The sequence below is a fragment of the Eptatretus burgeri genome, chromosome 11 (assembly GCF_056783735.1).
Source record: "Eptatretus burgeri isolate ZD-2024b chromosome 11, Ebu_testis_v1, whole genome shotgun sequence".
Taxonomy (NCBI): Eukaryota; Metazoa; Chordata; class Myxini; order Myxiniformes; family Myxinidae; genus Eptatretus; species Eptatretus burgeri.
This window is the reverse complement of record NC_140971.1, coordinates 8813580-8833912: the sequence shown is the minus strand read 5'-3', so window position 1 is coordinate 8833912 and position 20333 is coordinate 8813580. Positions and strand designations below refer to the sequence as shown.

General features: G+C 46.2%; 1 protein-coding gene across 1 annotated transcript in view; it reads right to left on the bottom strand.

Moving 5' to 3' along the window:
• Window positions 1–706: 706 nt before the first annotated feature.
• UCHL5 (ubiquitin C-terminal hydrolase L5) overlaps window positions 707–20333 on the bottom strand; it is a 20792-nt gene continuing 1165 nt past the window's right edge. The window contains exons 3-11 of the mRNA XM_085845128.1: window positions 18711–18816; window positions 18382–18507; window positions 14234–14295; window positions 13980–14107; window positions 10341–10404; window positions 9897–9984; window positions 8229–8342; window positions 7577–7675; window positions 707–889 (exon numbers count right to left, since the gene is read on the bottom strand). Coding sequence (XP_085701254.1) covers window positions 857–889; window positions 7577–7675; window positions 8229–8342; window positions 9897–9984; window positions 10341–10404; window positions 13980–14107; window positions 14234–14295; window positions 18382–18507; window positions 18711–18816 — 820 coding nt within the window. The 3' untranslated portion in view covers window positions 707–856. The remainder of the gene's footprint in view (window positions 890–7576; window positions 7676–8228; window positions 8343–9896; window positions 9985–10340; window positions 10405–13979; window positions 14108–14233; window positions 14296–18381; window positions 18508–18710; window positions 18817–20333) is intronic.

Sequence of the window (20333 nt, the reverse complement as noted above, 5' to 3'; positions counted from 1 at the left end):
CCAGAGAGATAAGTGGGAGTCAGAGACGTCTTGAGGGAGGAAAGTTTGTCTGGTTTGTCAGTGGCAACCTGTATGAAAGGATCTGAAAGGTTTGAGTGAAAGCCCTGGATATTTGAGGTCCACAATGTTAATGAAGAGGGAGGGGAGGAGGCTTTGGGTGCAGGGGATGGGAAGGGAGGGGGAGGGTAGGACAAGGGGAGGTAAGGAGGGTTGTTGAAAGAGTGTGGGGATTGCAGAATAGTTAGGGGAAGGGCCAGATGAAGAGGAGAAAAGGCTCTGTGGTGCTGGGAGAGAGGGGGTGGGGGGAAGAGAGAGGCAGAAGGCAGTTGAGGATTTCAGGAGGTGGAGTGATGAGATGGAGGTGAGAGGGCAGGGGAAGGAGGCAGCTTTGTGGATGTGAGGGGGGGACTTTAAGAAGGGTGGTGAGAATGGTGAGTGGGGAGAGTTGAGGGAGAAAGGTGAGGGGGAAGCTTGGAGGGTGAAGGTTGCTTTGAGAGGGAGGGGTGAGAGGGGTGAGTTGGTACTGAAGTTGGAAAAAAAAGAATGGTTGATGGAAAGTGAACATTCATCGCAAATTGGGTTTTTTTAATTTTTAGATCAGAGATGCGATTAAACACATTTCTTGATGGATGCAATAAAGGCGAATTAAGAGAATGGAGAGAAGAAACGCTTTAACAGTTGGAAAATCAAAACAAAGAAAACGATCCCAAGTGAAATGTTTAATAGGTAATAATAATTTGTACAAAAAAAAGGTTTCACCACCCAGACCAACCCAACCCAACCACAACCACAACCACACTCCACCCCTTCCCACTTATTTTCATCTTCATCCCAACATCACTTCCCATTGGTGACGTCACTTCTTTCGGGAAGCTTGCCGAGCTTTAGCCTGAGGTTAAGGGTCAGGGTTGGTTTGAGGATGGAAGGAGGAGAGAAAAGTCAAAAAGCAAACCTCAAAATCCAACATCAATAAACTTTCCCAAGAATAAAAAAAATCATACAAAAGAAACAAACATTCTACTTTGTTATAAACTTCTCAATATTGTTCACAAGCAAATACTACCCGTCACTTCGCTGACGGAAATACTGAAGGGAGAAGGTAGAAAAATCGGGGGTGATTGGGGTGGGGGAGAGAGAGTGAAGAGGTGGAGGGGTGGATGAGCAAGGAGGGGTGGGAGAGCGAGGAGGGGTTGGTGAGCGAGGAGAGCGAGGAGGGGTTGGGAAAGGGAAAGCAGACATGTGGTGGAGCTTTAATTATGATTCATACGATCTCATCAAAATGATTCTGCATAGAATAACAATGAAGATGGAAACAAAATAACGTCTGAAATACATTTTCTACCGGTCATACTATAAACACGGACCAGAGACAAGCACTGCCCAGACACGTCCGGAGACAAAACCCGCCTGACGCATCCGGAGCCAAGCCGTCTGGACACAAACACTGTGAAGACACATCCGAAGACAAACTCACATCCGGACAAGTATGGAGACAAACTCTCGTCTAGACAAGTACGGAGACAAACTCCCGTCTGGAAACCGAACATAAATATCGCAGACAGCCCGGAGCTAAGCTATCCGGAGACAAACACCACCTGGATATGGACAGAGACAGAGACAGAGAAGAGGGGAGAGTAAGAGAGGTGTGGGATGAGGGTGTGCACAGTATTGGAATGGGAAAGGGGTGGGAGTAGGCGAGTTAGCAAAGAGAATACGTTATGCTTTATGAAACACACACACACACACACACACACACACACACACACACACACACACACACACACACACACACACACACACACACACACACACACACACACACACACACACACACACACACACACACACACACACACACACACACACACACACACACACACACACGACCGATATCAGCAATTTTTCGGGAATCGGCAAGTTAGAGTCAGTGTGATTAGCAACTACAGTCCGTGCTGTATACAACCCAGAAACTTTGAGTAGCTTTCACCAAAAAAACAACGCTGCATTTATATCGACGTTTCAGGGAGATGTTCACAAACATTATGCATTATAAACAGCTGTGTGTGACAGGTGGAAAAAATTTTGGCTCGGTAATTTAGAAAACATGTTAATATGGTAAACCGCTTGAAAAATCGGGTGTTATTTCACAACTCGCTCAGGGTGACGGAGCACGGACCACTCGCTCAGGGTGACGGAGCACGGACCACTCGCTCAGGGTGACGGAGCACGGACCACTCGCTGCCTCATCACCCTTCAACACCCCACAATCGCACTCAACACCCATGACGAAAGCCAAATCCTGTTTGAGATCATTTTTGCAATCCATAGCCAACATTACAAACCCAGTCATGACCGAGAAATCAGATGAATGGAGCATTCTGCGTATCAAAATCCATGCAAGATGGTCATGGTATGGAAATGGATGTTAACTAGGTAGTCGGCCCGATGGTCAACCTTTCTGTGCCTTTCCACACCTGTAATTGTGATGCAGGTACACTTAAAAGCAGCAATCTCTGGTGGTATCATCTCCACAATAAGGTTGCAAGGTGCCGTGTTGATGTGCATGGGAAGAAAGCTTCGTGCTTAAAGGATTCGTGCAACAAGCTTTTGAAAATCGAAAGAGTGCATTTTCAGGTCGAATAAGTTTTCTTTCTTTCCACAGTGATAATGTGGATAACACCCAAAGACTTGAGGGTGTTAAGGTAAAGGTCCTAATCATCTCATTAAAAAGACAGGTTGGTGGACCTTAAATCTTCCAGCACCTTTCATCTGGTCTTATCCTCCCACGTAAAAAAAAAAACCATCTCTACAACGCCCACAGGTGAGAATGTTCATCCAGTAATTAAATTATATTGACTCTACCTGACTTGAAACCTTTCCAATCATCGACCTGCGGCACCTTCGCATCCCATTCATCCAGTATCAATCATTATCATCCTCCCTTTGATTACACATCATCAGAGTGAGATGGGTGGAGGGGGTCAACACAATTAGTCTTCTTTGTTTTCCGCAGTTTTCTTCCAAAAGTATAAAATATTTTGTTTGCTCTGTCATTAAGGTTGACATTGACATCAAAATCATAGCAGGTAAAGATTCCAATCAGAAATCAAGAAAAATGAGTAATCAGAGATTGCAGACCCTCTCCAGGACTTGTTTTTGTATGGTGTTTGTGTAGTTGTGTGTGGTGTATATAGTGTGGTGTTTATGTACTCATAATAGACATAACTAGAACTGTGACTATAACTGATGGCAGTGATGACTGGGTACGTGGAGAAACCTGCTTTGATCAGATGCCTGACCCTGGCCCATGACATTTATTATTATTATTATTCAATTGAATTCAGTAATGGGATTAAAATAGATTAAATTCAGATCAAATGGAAGACCAAATAGGTACAGTCCTGCCTGTATTGGAGTCATCAGAAGGAACCCAAGCAAGCAGAAAGCAAAGATGAAGTCATCAGGAGGAACCTGGATAGGATTCGGGTTTCACCTGCTACTCCTCTACCCTCAAACCCATCCAGGCACAGACAAGTGAGCCTTACTGAAAAAAAAAAGAAACAAAAAGAACCCACATAAAAACAAAAAAAAAAACATTCTGCTTGCCCGACCATGTTGAAATTTAAAACATATATTTCCCATCACGACTAGATCATAATTGTGAAGTTTCACGTCGGTTGATGAAGTGGTTCAAGAGCAATCTTTTTTTTTTACGATTTTCGTTCAATCTAAAATGGCTGCCAGACTATGTGACCGATCAATTATATTCGTGAACACCCTGATATCCCCAAGGTTCGGGGACCATTTGTGTGAAGTTTCCCCTCGATCTGTCCAGCTGTTCTGGAGATGATTTTTAAAGGTTTTCGGGTAAATCCAATATGGCTACCAAACCATGTGACCTATGTCGTCATAGGGTGGGAACGTTTTGCTCCTCATGGATAGGCAGTCAAATCTGCAAAGTTTTGCCTTGATCTGTTCAAACGTTTTGGAGAATATGATTTGAGAAGTTTTTTTTGTTAATATGGCTGCCGAACTACGTGACCAGTCGATGATGTCATCAATTTATTTTCTGTTGACCCTCAAAAGTTTTCATACTGATCAGATGTAGCATTCTATGCATGCAATTATGACGTCATAACAAAGGTACTTATGACATCATAAAATAGGGGCACTACTCCTGGGTGCTCACCTGGTAACGGCCGGATAACAAACACCAGGGAACCATTGGTAGGCGTGGATGACCCACAAAATATGTAATGGAGAAGAAAGTAAATAACTAGGGATTTTTTTATGTCGTGAACAAACTTTGCTATGGCATCCACATCATGAGTGATGAAGGTTGTGGTCAAGTTTCATCAAAATTGGGTATGTAGCTTCTGAGAAGAAAGCAAATACATATTTTGGGGGCAACCCCCTTGGAGAACCCCTGATGCCCCAATTTTTTTTTTTTATATCGTGAACAAATGTTGGTCCATCACTGGTGTTGAAGGTTGGAGTGAAGTTTAATCAGAATTGCGAATGTAGTTATTTAAAATTTTATTTATTTTGTATGCAATATCAAGGCTTGTATGAGAGCCTGGTGTTGGCGCAGTGGTTAGGGCAGCGGCTTGGGATCCAAAAGGTCCTGAGTTCAAGCCCCGTTGGGCCACTGAATTAATACACCAGGGGGTTGACTCAGCCTGTCATCCTTCCGAGGTCGGCAAAATGAGTACCAGTGTACTGGACCGGTGTATACCCCGGTTAAAAATAGGTGTACCATATCCCTGTGTCGTAAGAGGCGACCAGGGTTGCGTCAGGAAGGGCATCCGGCGTAAAACATGTGCCAAATCACTATGCGGATCATACGGATGATCCGCTGTGGCTACCCCGAACGGGAGCAGCCGAAAGAAGAAGAAGATCAAGGCTTGTATGAGAGCTAACACACAGCACGTACAACAAGGGGAGCAGGCGATGAGGGGTGGGAGAGGGAAGGAGAAAAACAGTGTGGAACACAGACATGAGATATGTGGAAGGGAGAGGGATAGGGTGGGGTACACAGGGTAAACAAGATGGACACCACAGGGACTTTCAGGAAGGGGAAAGCAGGGAATTTGAAGGAGGTGGGTATGGAGTGGATTAACGGGGGTAGAAAAGATTGTTGTTTTGGATGGGGGAAGATAAGAGATGGTGGTGAACAACTGATTTTAATACCTGGAGGGAAGAGTGGGATTGAAAAGAGTGAGGGAGTTTGTTCCAAAAGCGGTAAAAAAGAGGAATGAAACAGTGAAGGTGAGCAGTGATCATATTATTGATGTTGGTAGTTCTACCAGAAGGGGGTTTCTGGCAGACCTTGAGCGTCCTGCAGAAATATGGGGGGGGGGGACATTTCGCAGACAAAGCAGGGGGGGTGAGACCAGAGAGGAGACAATGGTAGAAGACAAAGACCACCGACCTGCCTGCGGTGAGAGAGTGAGAGACCCAAAAACTCACCTCATCACGGGAGATACCAATGATCGGAAATGCCTTGGTTTCCACAGCGTGAAACCAAGAAAGGTGAGAGGCGGGAGCACCAGCCCAGAGGGGAGAGCAGTACTCCATCAGGCTGTGGATGAAAGCTTTGTAAGTGGTCAGGAGCTCAGGTGGGCTGAGGAAGGACTTTACACGACAGAGGATGTCCAGTCGGCGACTGGCTTTGGAGGCCAGGTTGGAAATGTGGCTTTCCCAGGAAAGATCATGGCAGACAGTGAGACCCAGAAGCTTGAGTGAAAGGACTTCAAGAGGATTGTTGAGAAAGTAGATGGGGGGGGGGGGGGTTCCAGATGGTCCTTTCAGAGAGACATAGTGATAGTGTGAGATTTTTCTCAGGATTGAAAGATATGTTCCACGTGTTTGACCAGTTTGGGATTTTATCCAGATCTGGAGAGAGTGAATAAGCTGCTGCTTGCCGGTCTGAGGGATGACAGATGGTACGGCAGAGGGTGGAGTCATCAGCAAAGAGATAAAGAGGATTTTCCAGAGAGTGGGAGAGATCGTTGATGAAAACCAGAAAAAGAACAGGCCCAGAACACTACCAAGAGGAACTCCAGCCTGGACAGGAAGAGGGGATGAAAACTCCATTTAGGGCCACATGTTGACTGCAACAGGAGACGGAGTTTGTGAGCCACGAGTGGAGATGGCCTTGGATACCATAGGAAGAGAGTTTGGTGAGCAGGGCAGGGTGCCAGACCGTATCGAAGGCACACGATATGTCTCGGGATACGGCTCTGATTTCATGTTTGGAATCGAGGACCTCCATCCATTGTTGGGAGAGCAGAAGGAGCATATCCAGGATAGAGTGACCTGGTCTGAATACAAAATGATGATCAGAAATCAGGCCATTGGAGAAGAGGAAGGATTTAATGTCTGAAGCGATGATGGATTCCATAACCTTGCTGATGATTGGGAGAAGGCTGATTGGTCTGTAGTTGCAGGGATCTTTTTTATGCAGGGCAGTGATGTTTGCTGATTTCCAAGTCGATGGCAGATGACCTTGAGCAAACGAGAGGGTGAATAGAACAGAGAGAAGGTGAGCAAGAGCAGCAGAGGAGGCTTTTAGAACACGTGGGCAGATGTCGTCTGGACAGGTTGCAGAATCTGAGTCGAGGTTTGACAGCAAGTTGTCCACTTTGTCAGAAGAAAAGGACACAGAGTCCAGGGACAGCTGGACGAGACGGCATATTTTGTTTTACAACTGTTTCAGATGGTTTCTTCTCAGAAACTAAATACCTCAAAAGAAAGTATTTCGTTTCTCTGAAGAAACCGAATACCTCTTTTGGAGGGCGAAGGAACCCCCCCCCTCCTGTAAACTACCACCATAGACCCCTCATACCTCAATCTTTTGGGTTTTTTTTGAATGTCATGAACAAACTTTGGATCATCACGGGTGATGAGGCTTGTGTTCAAGTTTCATCAGAATTTCATGTGTAGTTTCAGAGAAGTTGCCAGTTTTTGTGGACAGACAGACGACGGACCATTGCATAAGCTTCCCGGAACTCCGTTCCAGGTGAGCTAAAAAGTATGCCTATTCCCCATGAAGAGTACTTGCCGTGTGCCAAGTTTCAATTTTTTCATTGATGTGCTTTCAGATATGGAGGTCCAAATTTTCCCCCAACATGGCTGCTACACCACATGACCGATGATATCAATAATTACCATTAAAACATTCTCCATGAGTAGTCTCTCCTGTGGTGAAAATTTTGTTTCAATCCCACAGGCGGTTGCAGAGGAATACTCACATTCTGTGCGGGCAAAGAAACAAACAGACAAACAAACAGACAAACAAACAATCAAACAATCGGACCCAAATGCAATGGCCTCTCCTCTGGTGACGGTAAGAGACAAACAAAAAAAAAAAACAAATAAATGTTTCTAAAGTTTCCCAGAAACCTTGGATCTCTGTTTTACCACAATGACCTGTTTTTATTATCTGTGCTTGACCCCACTGGTCTACTATTTCAACCTGCTTCAGCATTCCTGGATCATTTGATTATTTTTGTGGCGTCGAAAGGGTGGACCGTCTGAGCACACCGAACAACCGATGGCATTAACGCTCTCTGACCTGCTGGACCAATGGCAGCAGGCGTTGCTGCTGTGCAAGCATGCGCAGGAGCTCCAGGATGAAAGGCAGAAAGTTATGCCTGCGCCGAGCACACTCCACCTGAAGCAAACACACAGTCATAGAATTCATTGAAGAAGAACCATCTCGTAAAGGAGGCAAAGCCTCGAGCACATCAAAACAACACAAGAATGACATCACACGTGATCCACAGTGATTGCAGGTTTTACTGCCCCCCCCCATTTTTACAGCGCACTACGCCAACAACAAAGCAGGCACAATCAGCAGGATGATGACCGTTTTTACAGCCATTTTTCCCGGCTGTGCAGGGGTTTGGCTTTTTCTTGAGGCAATGTTTTATGGCCGGATGCCCTTCCTGACGCCAACCCTGGTCGCCTCTTACGACACACAGGGATATGGTACACCTATTCTAACCGGGGCATACACCGGGACCAGTACACTGGTACTCATTTCGCCGACCTCGGAAGGATGACAGGCTGAGTCAACCCCCTGGTGTTAATTCAGCAGCCAACGGGGCTTGAACTCAGGACCCTGGGATCCCAAGCCACCACCCTAACCACTAAGCCAACACCAGGCTTGCACAATCAGCAGGAAATGATAATAATCCGAAATTGCCGAAGGAATGAATCCTCACCCTGTATCTCTGCAGTTTTTTCTCCTCTTCCTCAATTTGCAGTCTCATCTGTTCAAGCTCAGATTGGATTTCCGTCGGCCAAGCCGAGCCCTCTCCTGTGTCCATGGTAACACCCTGAAATCGCAAAGACATAATTACGAGATATTTTTCCACTTAACGCAACTCACACGGTCCTCGAGAAAGAAAGCACTCGCCATTCCGTTGCCAAATGATTCGGGGATTGTGAGCTGGAGAGAAAGATTTTATGTTTCAATACCCGTTATGCTCTAGTTTACCTTTACCTGGGAGGATGCAAGGAAGCACACGAGCAAAGGAAGCAAATTGATCGAATGGATCCTGCGTACGCTGGGCATTGCAAACGCTCTTACGTTTTGGATTGAATCAAAACCATGATGGATGAACACAGGAATGAGATGCTGATGAAAACTTTGAATGTCGTGGAAGGATGCAAGATGCTCGGGTACACCTTCCTAAGGCCTGCTCTGGTGAAGCCACCGGTGGATGTTTTTCATCAGCACGATCGCAGATGGGAAACATTGCCTATGGAGGATGCTAGGTCACATGGCCTTCTACAAGCGCTACATGTGTGATGTTAATCAGGTTCAACCGCATGGAGCGATGAACATAGCTCAAAATGCAAGCAACATTGAAGGCATCATCTATTTATTACGTACTCGGATATGGCAGAAATTTCGAGCTCACCCTACCTCATACACACCATTTCCCTAACTCTCATCTCCTCCTCACCTATGCTCCCTTTTGTTCCTCTATCCTCACCATTTACTCTTCCATGACCTCGATGTTCATTTTCTCAATTTAGTCTCCCAAACACCGGTGCATATGTAATAAATGGATGGGCCCTTAAGCAAATTGGATTTATAAACTTTGATCATGGAGAATATGGGATTATGGGTAAAGCTGAAGTTTTTATGAAAAAAAAAAAACATTTAAGTTTCTCAAACTAAAACATCTCAAAATGCAAAGCCCACCCGCGTCTGCTTTATACTCGAACTAAACTTGACAAAAACAAACAAATAACAGAAGAAAAAAAAAACCAAACAGACACATTTTATTACTTAATGTTCTCCATATTCTCATAATAAAGGTTTGTTAAATAATTTGATGACAAAAGCTCAATTGGTTATTAAAAACAAAACAAAAAAAAACAACAAAGGTTTGGACCTGGACCCGGACCTGGAATGACAGATGCGTTTCCAAAACCCCATATCTCGCTGCACAGGTGGACGGGCTATCGAGCTTCTCAGTATTTGTTATGCAAATTATAAACCACCTCATAAGTCAAGGTAAGACCATATGCTCCTGCAATTGTATACGAGTATAATCAAAAACAAGGGCAAAGGTACAGATTACGCATCATCACACCACTTCTGACATCATCAGAGGTAGAAATTGGGCAAAAGGGATCACTTCAATCAAAGGAAATCACCAAAACCGGTAAACTTCAGGGGTGACATTCAAGGGATAAAGGAATTGCTGCGGGTGTTGGATACATGCGCACATATCAGGAGATCAAGATATACTTGGAATCCAACATTTTATTCGTGCAAAATATTATTTAAAATCATGTTGCATCATGGCAAACACCTTTTCATTTGTATAATTATATAAACACCCTGCCTCACACACAGTAGGGGGATTAATACGAACCGTGAGGTCTTCAATGCGCTTTTTGAGCACAAGGCGCCGGTCTGACACAACAGCCATCAGGTTAAAGCGGATTTCTCCCTCCTGGAACCTGTAAGTCACATGATAGAGAAATTCAACCAATTTACTCACAAGCACCAAGAGATGCAAGTAAATATACATACAACCGACAAAATGGGAGGGGAATCAGAGAAGGGATTTATAAAGAGCAGCGAAAACAGGAGGCAGAGGGAAAGCAAGATGAGCGAGAGAGGCAGGAGGGGTGCCAGAAGCAGGGGCAGGGTGCCAAAAGTGAGGGGGGCACCAGAAGCGAGGAGGCTGCTAGAAGTGAGGGGCACCAGAAGTGAGGCAGGGAGTGAACAGCAGGCAGGAAGTTAATAGATGGGGCATTGGCCACAAGAGTGCTGGAATTAAATGGATTGGGGGGAGACTGTGGAGAGCATGTACCTCTGTATCCTTCGTTCTATAACTGGTCGGACTGCACTCAGCCAAGAAGTTAACTCACATGGACCTTTGATAGTGAAGTGGATGGGATCCAAGGGATGGGTGGGGAGGGGGATAAATAAATGCAAAAGGTAAAGCCAAACACACGAGAAGAAAAACAATTAAGAGAGATCACACGATAGGAATCAGAGAACTCGTCCTTATAAACGACACTCAGTCTGACAATTGTTTTATTTATTTATTTATATGTGTATTTGAGTATAAACTGTCATCAACTTAAAAAATAGGGTAATGTCATGGGTTAAAAAGTGAAATATAATAGGTGAAGTTTCAAGCAGGTCGGTGGTGTTTCTGTCTTCTACCATCTCCTCTCCTGCCTCGCTCCCCCACTCCCCCCGTTCTGTCTGAGTTATGTCCCCACCATATTTCCGCAGAGCGTTCAAAGTCTGCCAGCAACCCCCTTCTGGGGTAAAACTACCAAAATCAAGAATCACTGCTCACCTTCACTCTTTCATTCCTCCTTTTCTCCGCCTTTGGAATAAACTCCCTCACTCTGTTCAATCCCCCCAAGCCTGGTGTTGGCGCAGTGGTTAGGGCAGCGGCTTGGGATCCAAAAGGTCCTGAGTTCAAGCCCCGTTGGGCCACTGAATTAATACACCAGGGGGTTGACTCAGCCTGTCATCCTTCCGAGGTCGGCAAAGTGAGTACCAGTATATTGGGCCGGTGTATACCCCGGTTAAAATAGGTGTAGCATATCCCTGTGTTGTAAGAGGCGACCAGGGTTGTGTCAGGAAGGGCATCCGGCGTAAAACGTGTGCCAAATCACTATGCGGATCATTTGGATGATCCGCTGTGGCGACCCCTAACGGGAGCAGCCGAAAGAAGAAGAAGACGAAGAAGAAGAAGAAGAAGAAGACGAAGAAGAAGAAGACTCTGTTCAATCCCACTCTTCCCTCCAGGTCTTCAACACAGCTGTTCACCACCATCTCTTATCTTCCCCCCATCCAAAACCATGATCTTTTCTACCCCCACCAATTCACTGCAAACGCACCTCCTTCAAATTCCCTGCTTTCCTTCCTGAAAGTCCATCTCGTTTACTCCATGTACCCCACACTATCCCTCTCCCTTCCACAGATGTCCTCTTGTCTCTGTTCCCCACTGTTTTCCCCTTCCCTCTCCCACCCCTCGTCTCCTGCTCCCCTTGTTGTGCGTCCCCTTGTTGTGCGTTTCTGTGCGTTAGCTCTTATACGAGCCTCAACAGTGTTTACAAAAAAAAAAAGTTGTGACGCGAAGAATGCATCCCCTGCTTATTCCATTAATTTTGATTGGAAAAATTGATTTGATTTACGTCGTTTAGATATTTGGCGCCCCTTTTCAGGAACGCATCCCCAATGTAAACGAGGGTCTGACCATTTCCAAATAATGTTTTTAAAACCCTTGATCTTTGACCCTTGGGAATTAAAACGCAAAAAATTCACTTTTCCTTCATTTTATATTTTAATATTGTTATGTTCGTGGGGTAGATGGAGGAATTTCAAAGGAAAAATAGGAGTGTACGGAGTAGTTTGGTCTGTGGACGTGTAGGAGATATCTCGTTGTAAATTAAGTAGGGAATCTGTGAGCTTAAGTGTTACTAGTCACCACAAGGGGAGTGGGGGTGGTGCTGTGTTAATTCGGGAGGGATTAAGGATAATTTCCCCCAGTATGTAATTGCCCCCCTGTGACCTTTTCCTACGTTTTTGCATTTACAGGCCAGCAATAAAAGAATTACTGTAGATTCTTATAACAACAACAACCATAATCATAATGTCGCACGTCCAAGCAGGCAGAGGGCCTGCCTCCAGGGATGGCGGCTGGCGAGTCACGCCCGTGGAATAGATGATTTATGGGTGTGACTTTAGTAAGAGGAAGAAGAGCGCGTCTCTGGGAAGAGAACGGGGGAAGCCGCTTGTTGCAGGAGAGGAAAGGTCACACTGTTTTGTCGGTGGTTGGAATATGACCAGAAAGAAGAGACAGAAGTGAGTGAGGCAAAAGGCTTGGCGGAAATTGAGATAGAATCGGTGTTCTGGAGGAGAACGAGGAGGACACAGTGATGGGAGGACACGATCAACTGATAGGATCTCGTTTTTGCTCTCCTCTCAGCACGACGAAATACAGCAACAATTCTCATGTCGTGCTGTGAATTTGTCCATGTGACAGAGCAAGATGCTCGTGATCGACTGTTGGGCTGAATCGTGTGGGACCAGTGCCAAAGCATCGTGTGGAGCCATCGGGGGAAAGAGACGGCGCCATTCTGCAAATCAGCGGTGTCGGTGAGGACGATCGACGCAAGAAGCTGCACGACGGTCTCTGAGCTTTGGCGTTGAGTATCGCCACCCCAATTACCTCCCGTACGTTTGCCCACCCAGACAGCAGCTGCACGCCATTTTTGGCGCATTTTCCCGCGCAGTGACCAAGCGGTTTGGTGACTTTCAAGATACCGAAACTCACTTCTAGACCCGAAAGCTAAGTGCCAAAATAAAGGAGGGATTTTTCTTTGTTTTATTCTGTCCCCCTTGTTTGTATTTAAGTCTGTGTGGAGGTACCTTCAAATTAGATTTAGGTCAACTCGTGTCTTGATCTATTTCCATAATAACTGTTAATTTTCTGTTTATGAAATCATTGTTTATTCAATTTGCTGGTGTCCATGTATCTGTTGTGGGTTCGAGAGTAAAACCCCTGTGCTGCGCTACCATCCTGGTGAAGCGCCTAGCTGTTTCTTTCTCTCACACACACACACACACACACACACACACACACACACACACACACACACACACACACACACACACACACACACACACACACACACACACACACACACACACACACACACACCATAATGTCCAAGAATCCCAGCTGTAAACCTCCAAGATAACTGTTTGGCCATCCGTCCAGGTGGGGGCAAACCCTCTGGACACGACAATATCATTTTACAAGCCTGGTGCCACAAGAGTTTAGAGGATGAGTTTTTACACTTTTGCAAAAACCTTGAAATGTACAAAAAATTGTTTCATAAAAGGAACTTTTCCATCCTTGCACAATAAATAAATAAATAAATAACAGAACAAACATCACACACACACAAAAAAATATATTGTGGGAATTTTTACATCGACAGATACACCTGGAGCAGAAATTCTTCAGAACCAGACATGAGCAAAGGGGCTTTTGTCGTACATTCACGACAAAATTCAGGGGAAACCTTCCAAGCCTTCCATCGGGCTAACAACTAACAGCAGCAAAGGAGACCATTGTGGAGAGCAAGACTTTGTAGAGGAAATCGAACCAAATGTACAGCCGAGCCAAATATGGCTTTTCCAGATCTCACACCTTTAACCCTCCTTTTTACTCTCGTAGAACAATCCAGGGTGTTTACCATTCATCCCAACATCTCATCTCGATTGTCGGAGATTGCTGGGTTGGACAATGCTGGGATTGACAGTGGACAATAAAGTGAGACTGTGATCTGTTTAAGAGGAGGATTCGCTTTATAAATCAATACACATCCCTTTTAAAGGAAAAGCATTATGATTAAGACAGTGTATGTATCGTGACTACGTCTAATCAAGGTCTAGCACAGTGTCGGTGACGGTGTGGTACCGAGATCAACAGGTCCCTCTTTGAGGCCATCCAGCTCGTAGAGATGACCCCCGATGGGTACGAACGACACAAAGTGGAATGCGTCATCACGGCAACCGGGGGTTGCCTCCCCCTCCAGCAGCTGCTGCCTATTTGGTGCGGCACATGAAGGAGGGACACATTGATGTGACTCAACCATGGATATATATCCAAATACGAACAATGTATTATAATGCGAGTGAAGGGAATACGGAATAATGAGTGGAAAGGGTCACCTTGAGAAGCTGTTGTGTACCTCCCTGATGGTGTCAGAGTTACTGAGAGCCAGACCCTTCATCTACAGGTGGGGTGTAGGTGAGAGGAGGTGAGGTTAAACTCCTCATTCGTGGCCCTCGTTCTCTGCACCTTCATTCCTACTCACTCGTTGCATGGTTTTTATTATTTGATATTTAAATTGTTCAGTGTTCTAAAAAAATCACGTGCACGACAGAGACGTTAGTAAATACCAGTGTCCTTTGACATCAATGACAATGATGCGAGCATTAAATGGTAACGTTCAACAAAGTTATCCAATTTAACATTTTTACATCAAATTTAACCAACATCTGATCTTAGTCATTGAATATGTGGATTATATCCTCGGGAGATGCGCCCGTTCCCGAGGGTGTGTTTGTCCTTAACAAGATCGACTGTAATCTACATTGTTCATTCCAAGGAGTTTTAGAACATTACGTCACACAAACACACAGATTTGAACAGCTATGAAATAGTGTTCTCGACGTCACATTCAAAATACAAAACATGAATTATAAACGTCATGCGTTTTGAGTTTTTCAAGAGGTCGCACTCGGTAAGTGGCTTGTCGTGTAAACAGGGTCACCGAAACAAATACCCTCGCGATGCTCTGCATTGCTCGTTATGAGAATGAGAAAATCACACACACACACACACACACACACACACACACACACACACACACACACACACACACACACACACACACACACACACACACACACACACACACACACACACACACAGAGCTTTACCTGAACTCTTAAAAAAAAAAGATAAATAAGCAGCATATTTAAATAAATGAGTAAACAAACAAATAAATAAACTAGAAGGGCACTCAGTGGAGCGCATACCTCCGCCACGTAATGCCTGATCCACGAGAACATATCGGGCCCAATCCATTTTTGAAATATCATGCTATATATACAGTACTATATCATTTTATGAGCCTGGTGTAGCCTAGTGGTTAAGGTGGTGGCTTGGGATCCTCGGGGTCCTGAGTTCGAGCCCCGCTGACCGCTGATTTAGCATCAGGGGGGTTGACTCAGCCTGTCATCTTTCCGAAGGTCGGCGAAATGAGCACCAGTATACTGGTAATTATCCCTGCAGGGTCGAAGGCGACGAAAGGGTTGGTATCAGGAAGGGCATCCGGCCGTAAAAACATTGCCACAATAAAGGGTACCATGATTGGAGCCTGCAAAAAGCTGACCCCTGCTCAGGGATAAAGGCTTTCAAAAAATGACTCTATAAATGGCTATAGTACAATATTGTTTTTGTCCATATCTCTCAATGGTGAAGAATCACTATTAAGATTAAATAATTATCGTATCCAGATCCGGATCCAGATCTTCACCAAAATTGAATCAATTCTTCCTTGTGACACACCCAACTTGTCCACCAAGGTTCGTCCCAATCAGTTCACAACTTTCTTGATATATCGTGCTATATATTGTTACGGCTGTGGAAATTCACATTACACCGTAAAGGGCCCTCAGGTGAGATATTTTCAGAGGTACATGTGTAGTTAGCCCAAACCCGTTGTATAGGGGGAATTTATGTGATTCATCCGGGCTGCGACGCTTTGAGTTAGCCATTTTTTCTTTTCTGTTGTTATTTTGAACCAACCACGTCTCAACCGCCATCACACAACAACCACCTTAACCACTACGCCAGCCATAGTCACCAACTACAACCACGCTCCAACCCGCAGACAACAAACACAACGCCAACCCTCACCACAGAAGACCCTTCATCACCTTCGCCTTTACCCTCACAAATTCATCCCACATCATCGCTTCTACAGCCATTCCCGCACCACCTGTGAACACTGAACGTCGGGCTGTCTCGGGCCCGTTCGGCGATTGGTGCCGAATGCACCAAGCAGCGAGCGCGAATGGCGGCCTTTCCGAGGGGAAAATTCGGATCAGAAACGCTTCACGCCCACTTCTCCTCCATCCAATTGGCGAGCGCGGGGCGGCTTGGCCCCGCCTCCAAGCGTGTGTATGTGAAGTCCGTATATGCAAATTTTAGGATCAGGAGAGGTTCACGCCCATTTTTGCCCGACCAATGGGTGACCGGGGGGGCGGCGTGGTCCCGCCTCCAATCGCGTTCTGATCCTAAAATTTGCATATTGGCTGCTCCTGCCGCCTATAAAAAGGCGAGCGCAAGGCGAATCGAAAGAGTTGGGTTTTGGAGTTGCTTGTAGAATGTCGTCGAGGAGCAAGTTGGGTTTTGGAGTTGCTTGGAGAGTGTCGTCGAGAGGTGGCTCTTGGGGACAAGGAGCGTTGCGTTGGCGGAGCTGAGTGCGCGCGGTGGAACTGCAAGCAAGGGAGCTCGGGTCCGAGGCAAGAAGGACGGCAGTTGGCGACGAGGTTGCGGTGTGGGGGATCGCTCATCTCGTCGCGGGACCCAAACCAGCCAGCCATTCCCCTCCCCCAGGGCATCAACAATTCCCCCTTTCCCCCATGCTGAGATAGTGCAAAAGGGGGCCCCGTTCCCACCCCACCACAAACTTCGTGCCAACGAAACCCGCCAAGGGGCACGGAGTCGGGGCACAACGGCGCGGCCACATTTGCGGCTTGCCCGTCAACGCGTCACGAGGACGCGGGTAAGACCTCCCCGGTCTCGCGGACCTGGCCGCTCCTCCAGGTCACGCGCACATTTGGCCTACTGGCCTGTCTGCCTCCTTGTCTGTGAGGGTGGCTTCTTTCCTTTGCTTTTGTGTAAATGTGTGTTGGCGCCATCTGTGAAGTAAAACTGTATAACTGTTGCCGTGTGTGCGCATAGTCGGTTTTAACTGCTTTTCTTCTTGCATTTGCTTTTTGTGTATGGCTGTATATATGTGCTTTCCGTGTGTCGCGTAATAAAGTGCTTGCATGTTGAACTGTGCCCGTTTCGCTTCGTCTTTTCTTTATTGACCCTCCATCTTGCTTCACGTAAGGGGTTTGTAGTGGGTGCAACATCCCAGTAATTAATCTGAACCGTCCAGGTCGACGATAACACTGCTCGGTTATCCCGATAGCACGGAACGGGCCGCCCAAACGGCTCGTGTCTGGAGTCGACCTGTGGCGAGGTACGATCGCCCGGTTTACCATCCGCGTGGGTACTTAGGTAGGTCGAGTTTGGCGAACAACCCTATCCTACGCGGGTGGCCGATTGGCACGATTGTGGTGAGGTCGAAAGGCCCACCCGTGACTGGCTCCGGGCGATAGTTCCCGGAGGGTCACGACTGAATTGTCCGTCCGGTGGGCGACGTGCCGCGATTCGAGTTACGTGGCCGTTCGCACGCCGGCGGGTGGGAATTCGCAACAATATCATTTTGGCCCTTTCTCTCAATGATGAAGAATCACTTTCAAAACTCTAATAGTTGAATCTGGATCTGAATCTTTACCAAAATTATGATTCAGGTCGTCCTTGTCACAGACCGAACCTGTCCACAAAATTTCATCCGGATCCGTCCACAACTTTTTGAGATATCCTGAACACAATACCCATTATGTATACCCCGGTTAAAATAGGTGTACCATATCCCTGTGTCGTAAGAGGCGACCAGGGTTGCGTCAGGAAGGGCATCCAGCGTAAAACGTGCCAAATCACGATGCGGATCATACGGATGATCCGCTGTGGCGACCCCTAACGGGAGCAGCTGAAAGAAGAAGAAGATATAAAACACAGACTCGGTGGCGTTATGATTCGAGTGTCCGCTCCTCGTCTGGGAGATCGGCGGTTCAAACCCTGGCCGAGTCACACCAAAGATTTTTAAATGGTACGTGCTGCTTCCCTCGTGTTCAGCATTTAAAAGGTTAAGAGCATGGACAACCTCCATAGTTTGGCATCCATGGGGATGAGGAAATGCTCACCAAGTGCGGTGAGAAAAGTCGTGCCACTGTTGTGACGTCGCCGGTTCCAGGAGTACCCCGGTAATTGACGGCACTTTCCCCAAGCTCAGTGGCCGTGTTTGCCTCGGATAACATTCTTGTGTTGTGCCGCGTATGTTTGTCTGTATGTCCATGTGTATGGTCGCTCCACTACGAGCCTTCGATCATGTAAAATGAATAAATAAATAAATAATAAAAACTGCAAAATCCAAGTTTCAAAAGGAAAATGAGGCGTTTGGAATGTGGCTCACCGCTGGATCAAACTGTCGGCTGAAGTCACGGAAAGCAGACAGCGCAGGACCCAAAGATACGTCGTCGTGGGAACAGTTCAGCACGACACTTAACAGCGCAAGGGTTGCACAGGCATTGACTATCACCTGGGTTGGGACACGTTGCAAGGAGGAAGAAGGCAAGGCGATTGACTATCGTAGTGGAAGTGATGGGAGGCTGCTGCTGCAAAACGAATGAAAATGAAGACTCGGCCATGCTTTTAATAAATAAATAAATAAATAAGGTAGCTGATGATGAATCTCAAGACTTTGCGGTGAAAGAAGCTCGTGCAGACCCGTTCTCGTCTTACCTGTTTGGCAAAGAAGATGTCATTGATTCTTGAGTCGGTCACAATCTCTCCCGCGGGATCCTCTCCCCCTCGCCATTTGCACAGGAATATCAGGCCATGGACGGGACTACAGGAGGGATAAGGGAATGTTAAAACACTCATTTTATTTGGTACTTTTTGGACAAGTCTCGAAGTTCCTGTCCGTCTTGTCCATGATCATTTGGTTGGAGCGAAACAAAAAACTCCAAGGAACCAGACAACGAGAGACTGTCTGCAGTGTTCAACAAATCATGCTGTGGGACCATCACCGTGACATAGCTCGACGTATCCTCAGTTACCGATCCAGTACTTTTTGAACAACCGAGTCACAATGACTTGCAGTGCCCCTCAAACGTCCAGATTGCTCACGTGACACTTCCAATATTGGCAGCCATGCTTGTGGAAATGGTGATCTTTGTGGACCATCCAACGTTCATCCAAACTACATTTAAAACCGTTCAACAAATCAGCAAACACGACGAGTTCCACAGGGTTGTACCAATCGACGTATCATGCTGAAGCTGACAAATGGCTTCTACCCCGAGCATACCAATGTGACCAATTGTAGTAAATGTGTCCCAATGGAACGTCTTCAATTCCTACCACGATCGTGTAAAAATGGATCATTGCATCCCGTTGTCTTCTGTGGACTCCTTCCGTCACATCTTGGTCCTTCGCGTTACGTGTTTACGGGAAACCACGCAGAACGAGCAAGTCCCAGTTTCACCGAATCTGACAGGATGGTGCAGAGATAGCGTAGTCGCGTGTTCGCCGCCCAAGATGGGATTCGTTTCCTAGTCCGACGACAAACTGCCGCTCTGGAGATTTGCAGGTGGGGTGTTGTATTCCAAGGTGGTCCTGGGTCTGCCAGCATTAGTTGGGGGACGGTAAAGATCCCACGGTGTTCCACCAAGAGAAGGTGGGCAATCGCCGGTACCCTGAACAAATCAGAAGTCTGTGGCCAGACTACAGCTGGCAAGGGAATGGTAAACCACCGAGTACAATCCTATCCACGGGGTTTCCTTGAGAGCACTGATTCCACATTTGGGGGAAAAAACCACAACAGTTGGATTCAGATTTTAGATCCTGTGATGTCAAAAATATCTCTCATTGCTGAAAACTTCTCTTGATGAATCCAAGACTCCAAATACAGTACAGTACAGTACAGTGTGTTCATTTCAGCACGTGGGTGCACACACAGACACACACACAAAGACAAGCATACATACTGACACACACACACACACACACACACACACACACACACACACACACACACGCACACACACACACACACACACACAAGCATACATACTGACACACACACACACAGACACACACACACACACACACACACACACAAGCATACATACTGACACACACACACACAGACACACACACAAAGACAAGCATACATACTGACACACACACACACACACACACACACACACATACTGACACACACACACACAGACACACACACACACACACACACACAAGCATACATACTGACACACACACACACACACACACACACACACACACACACACACACACACCCACACACACACAAGCATACATACTGACACACAAAGACAAGCATAC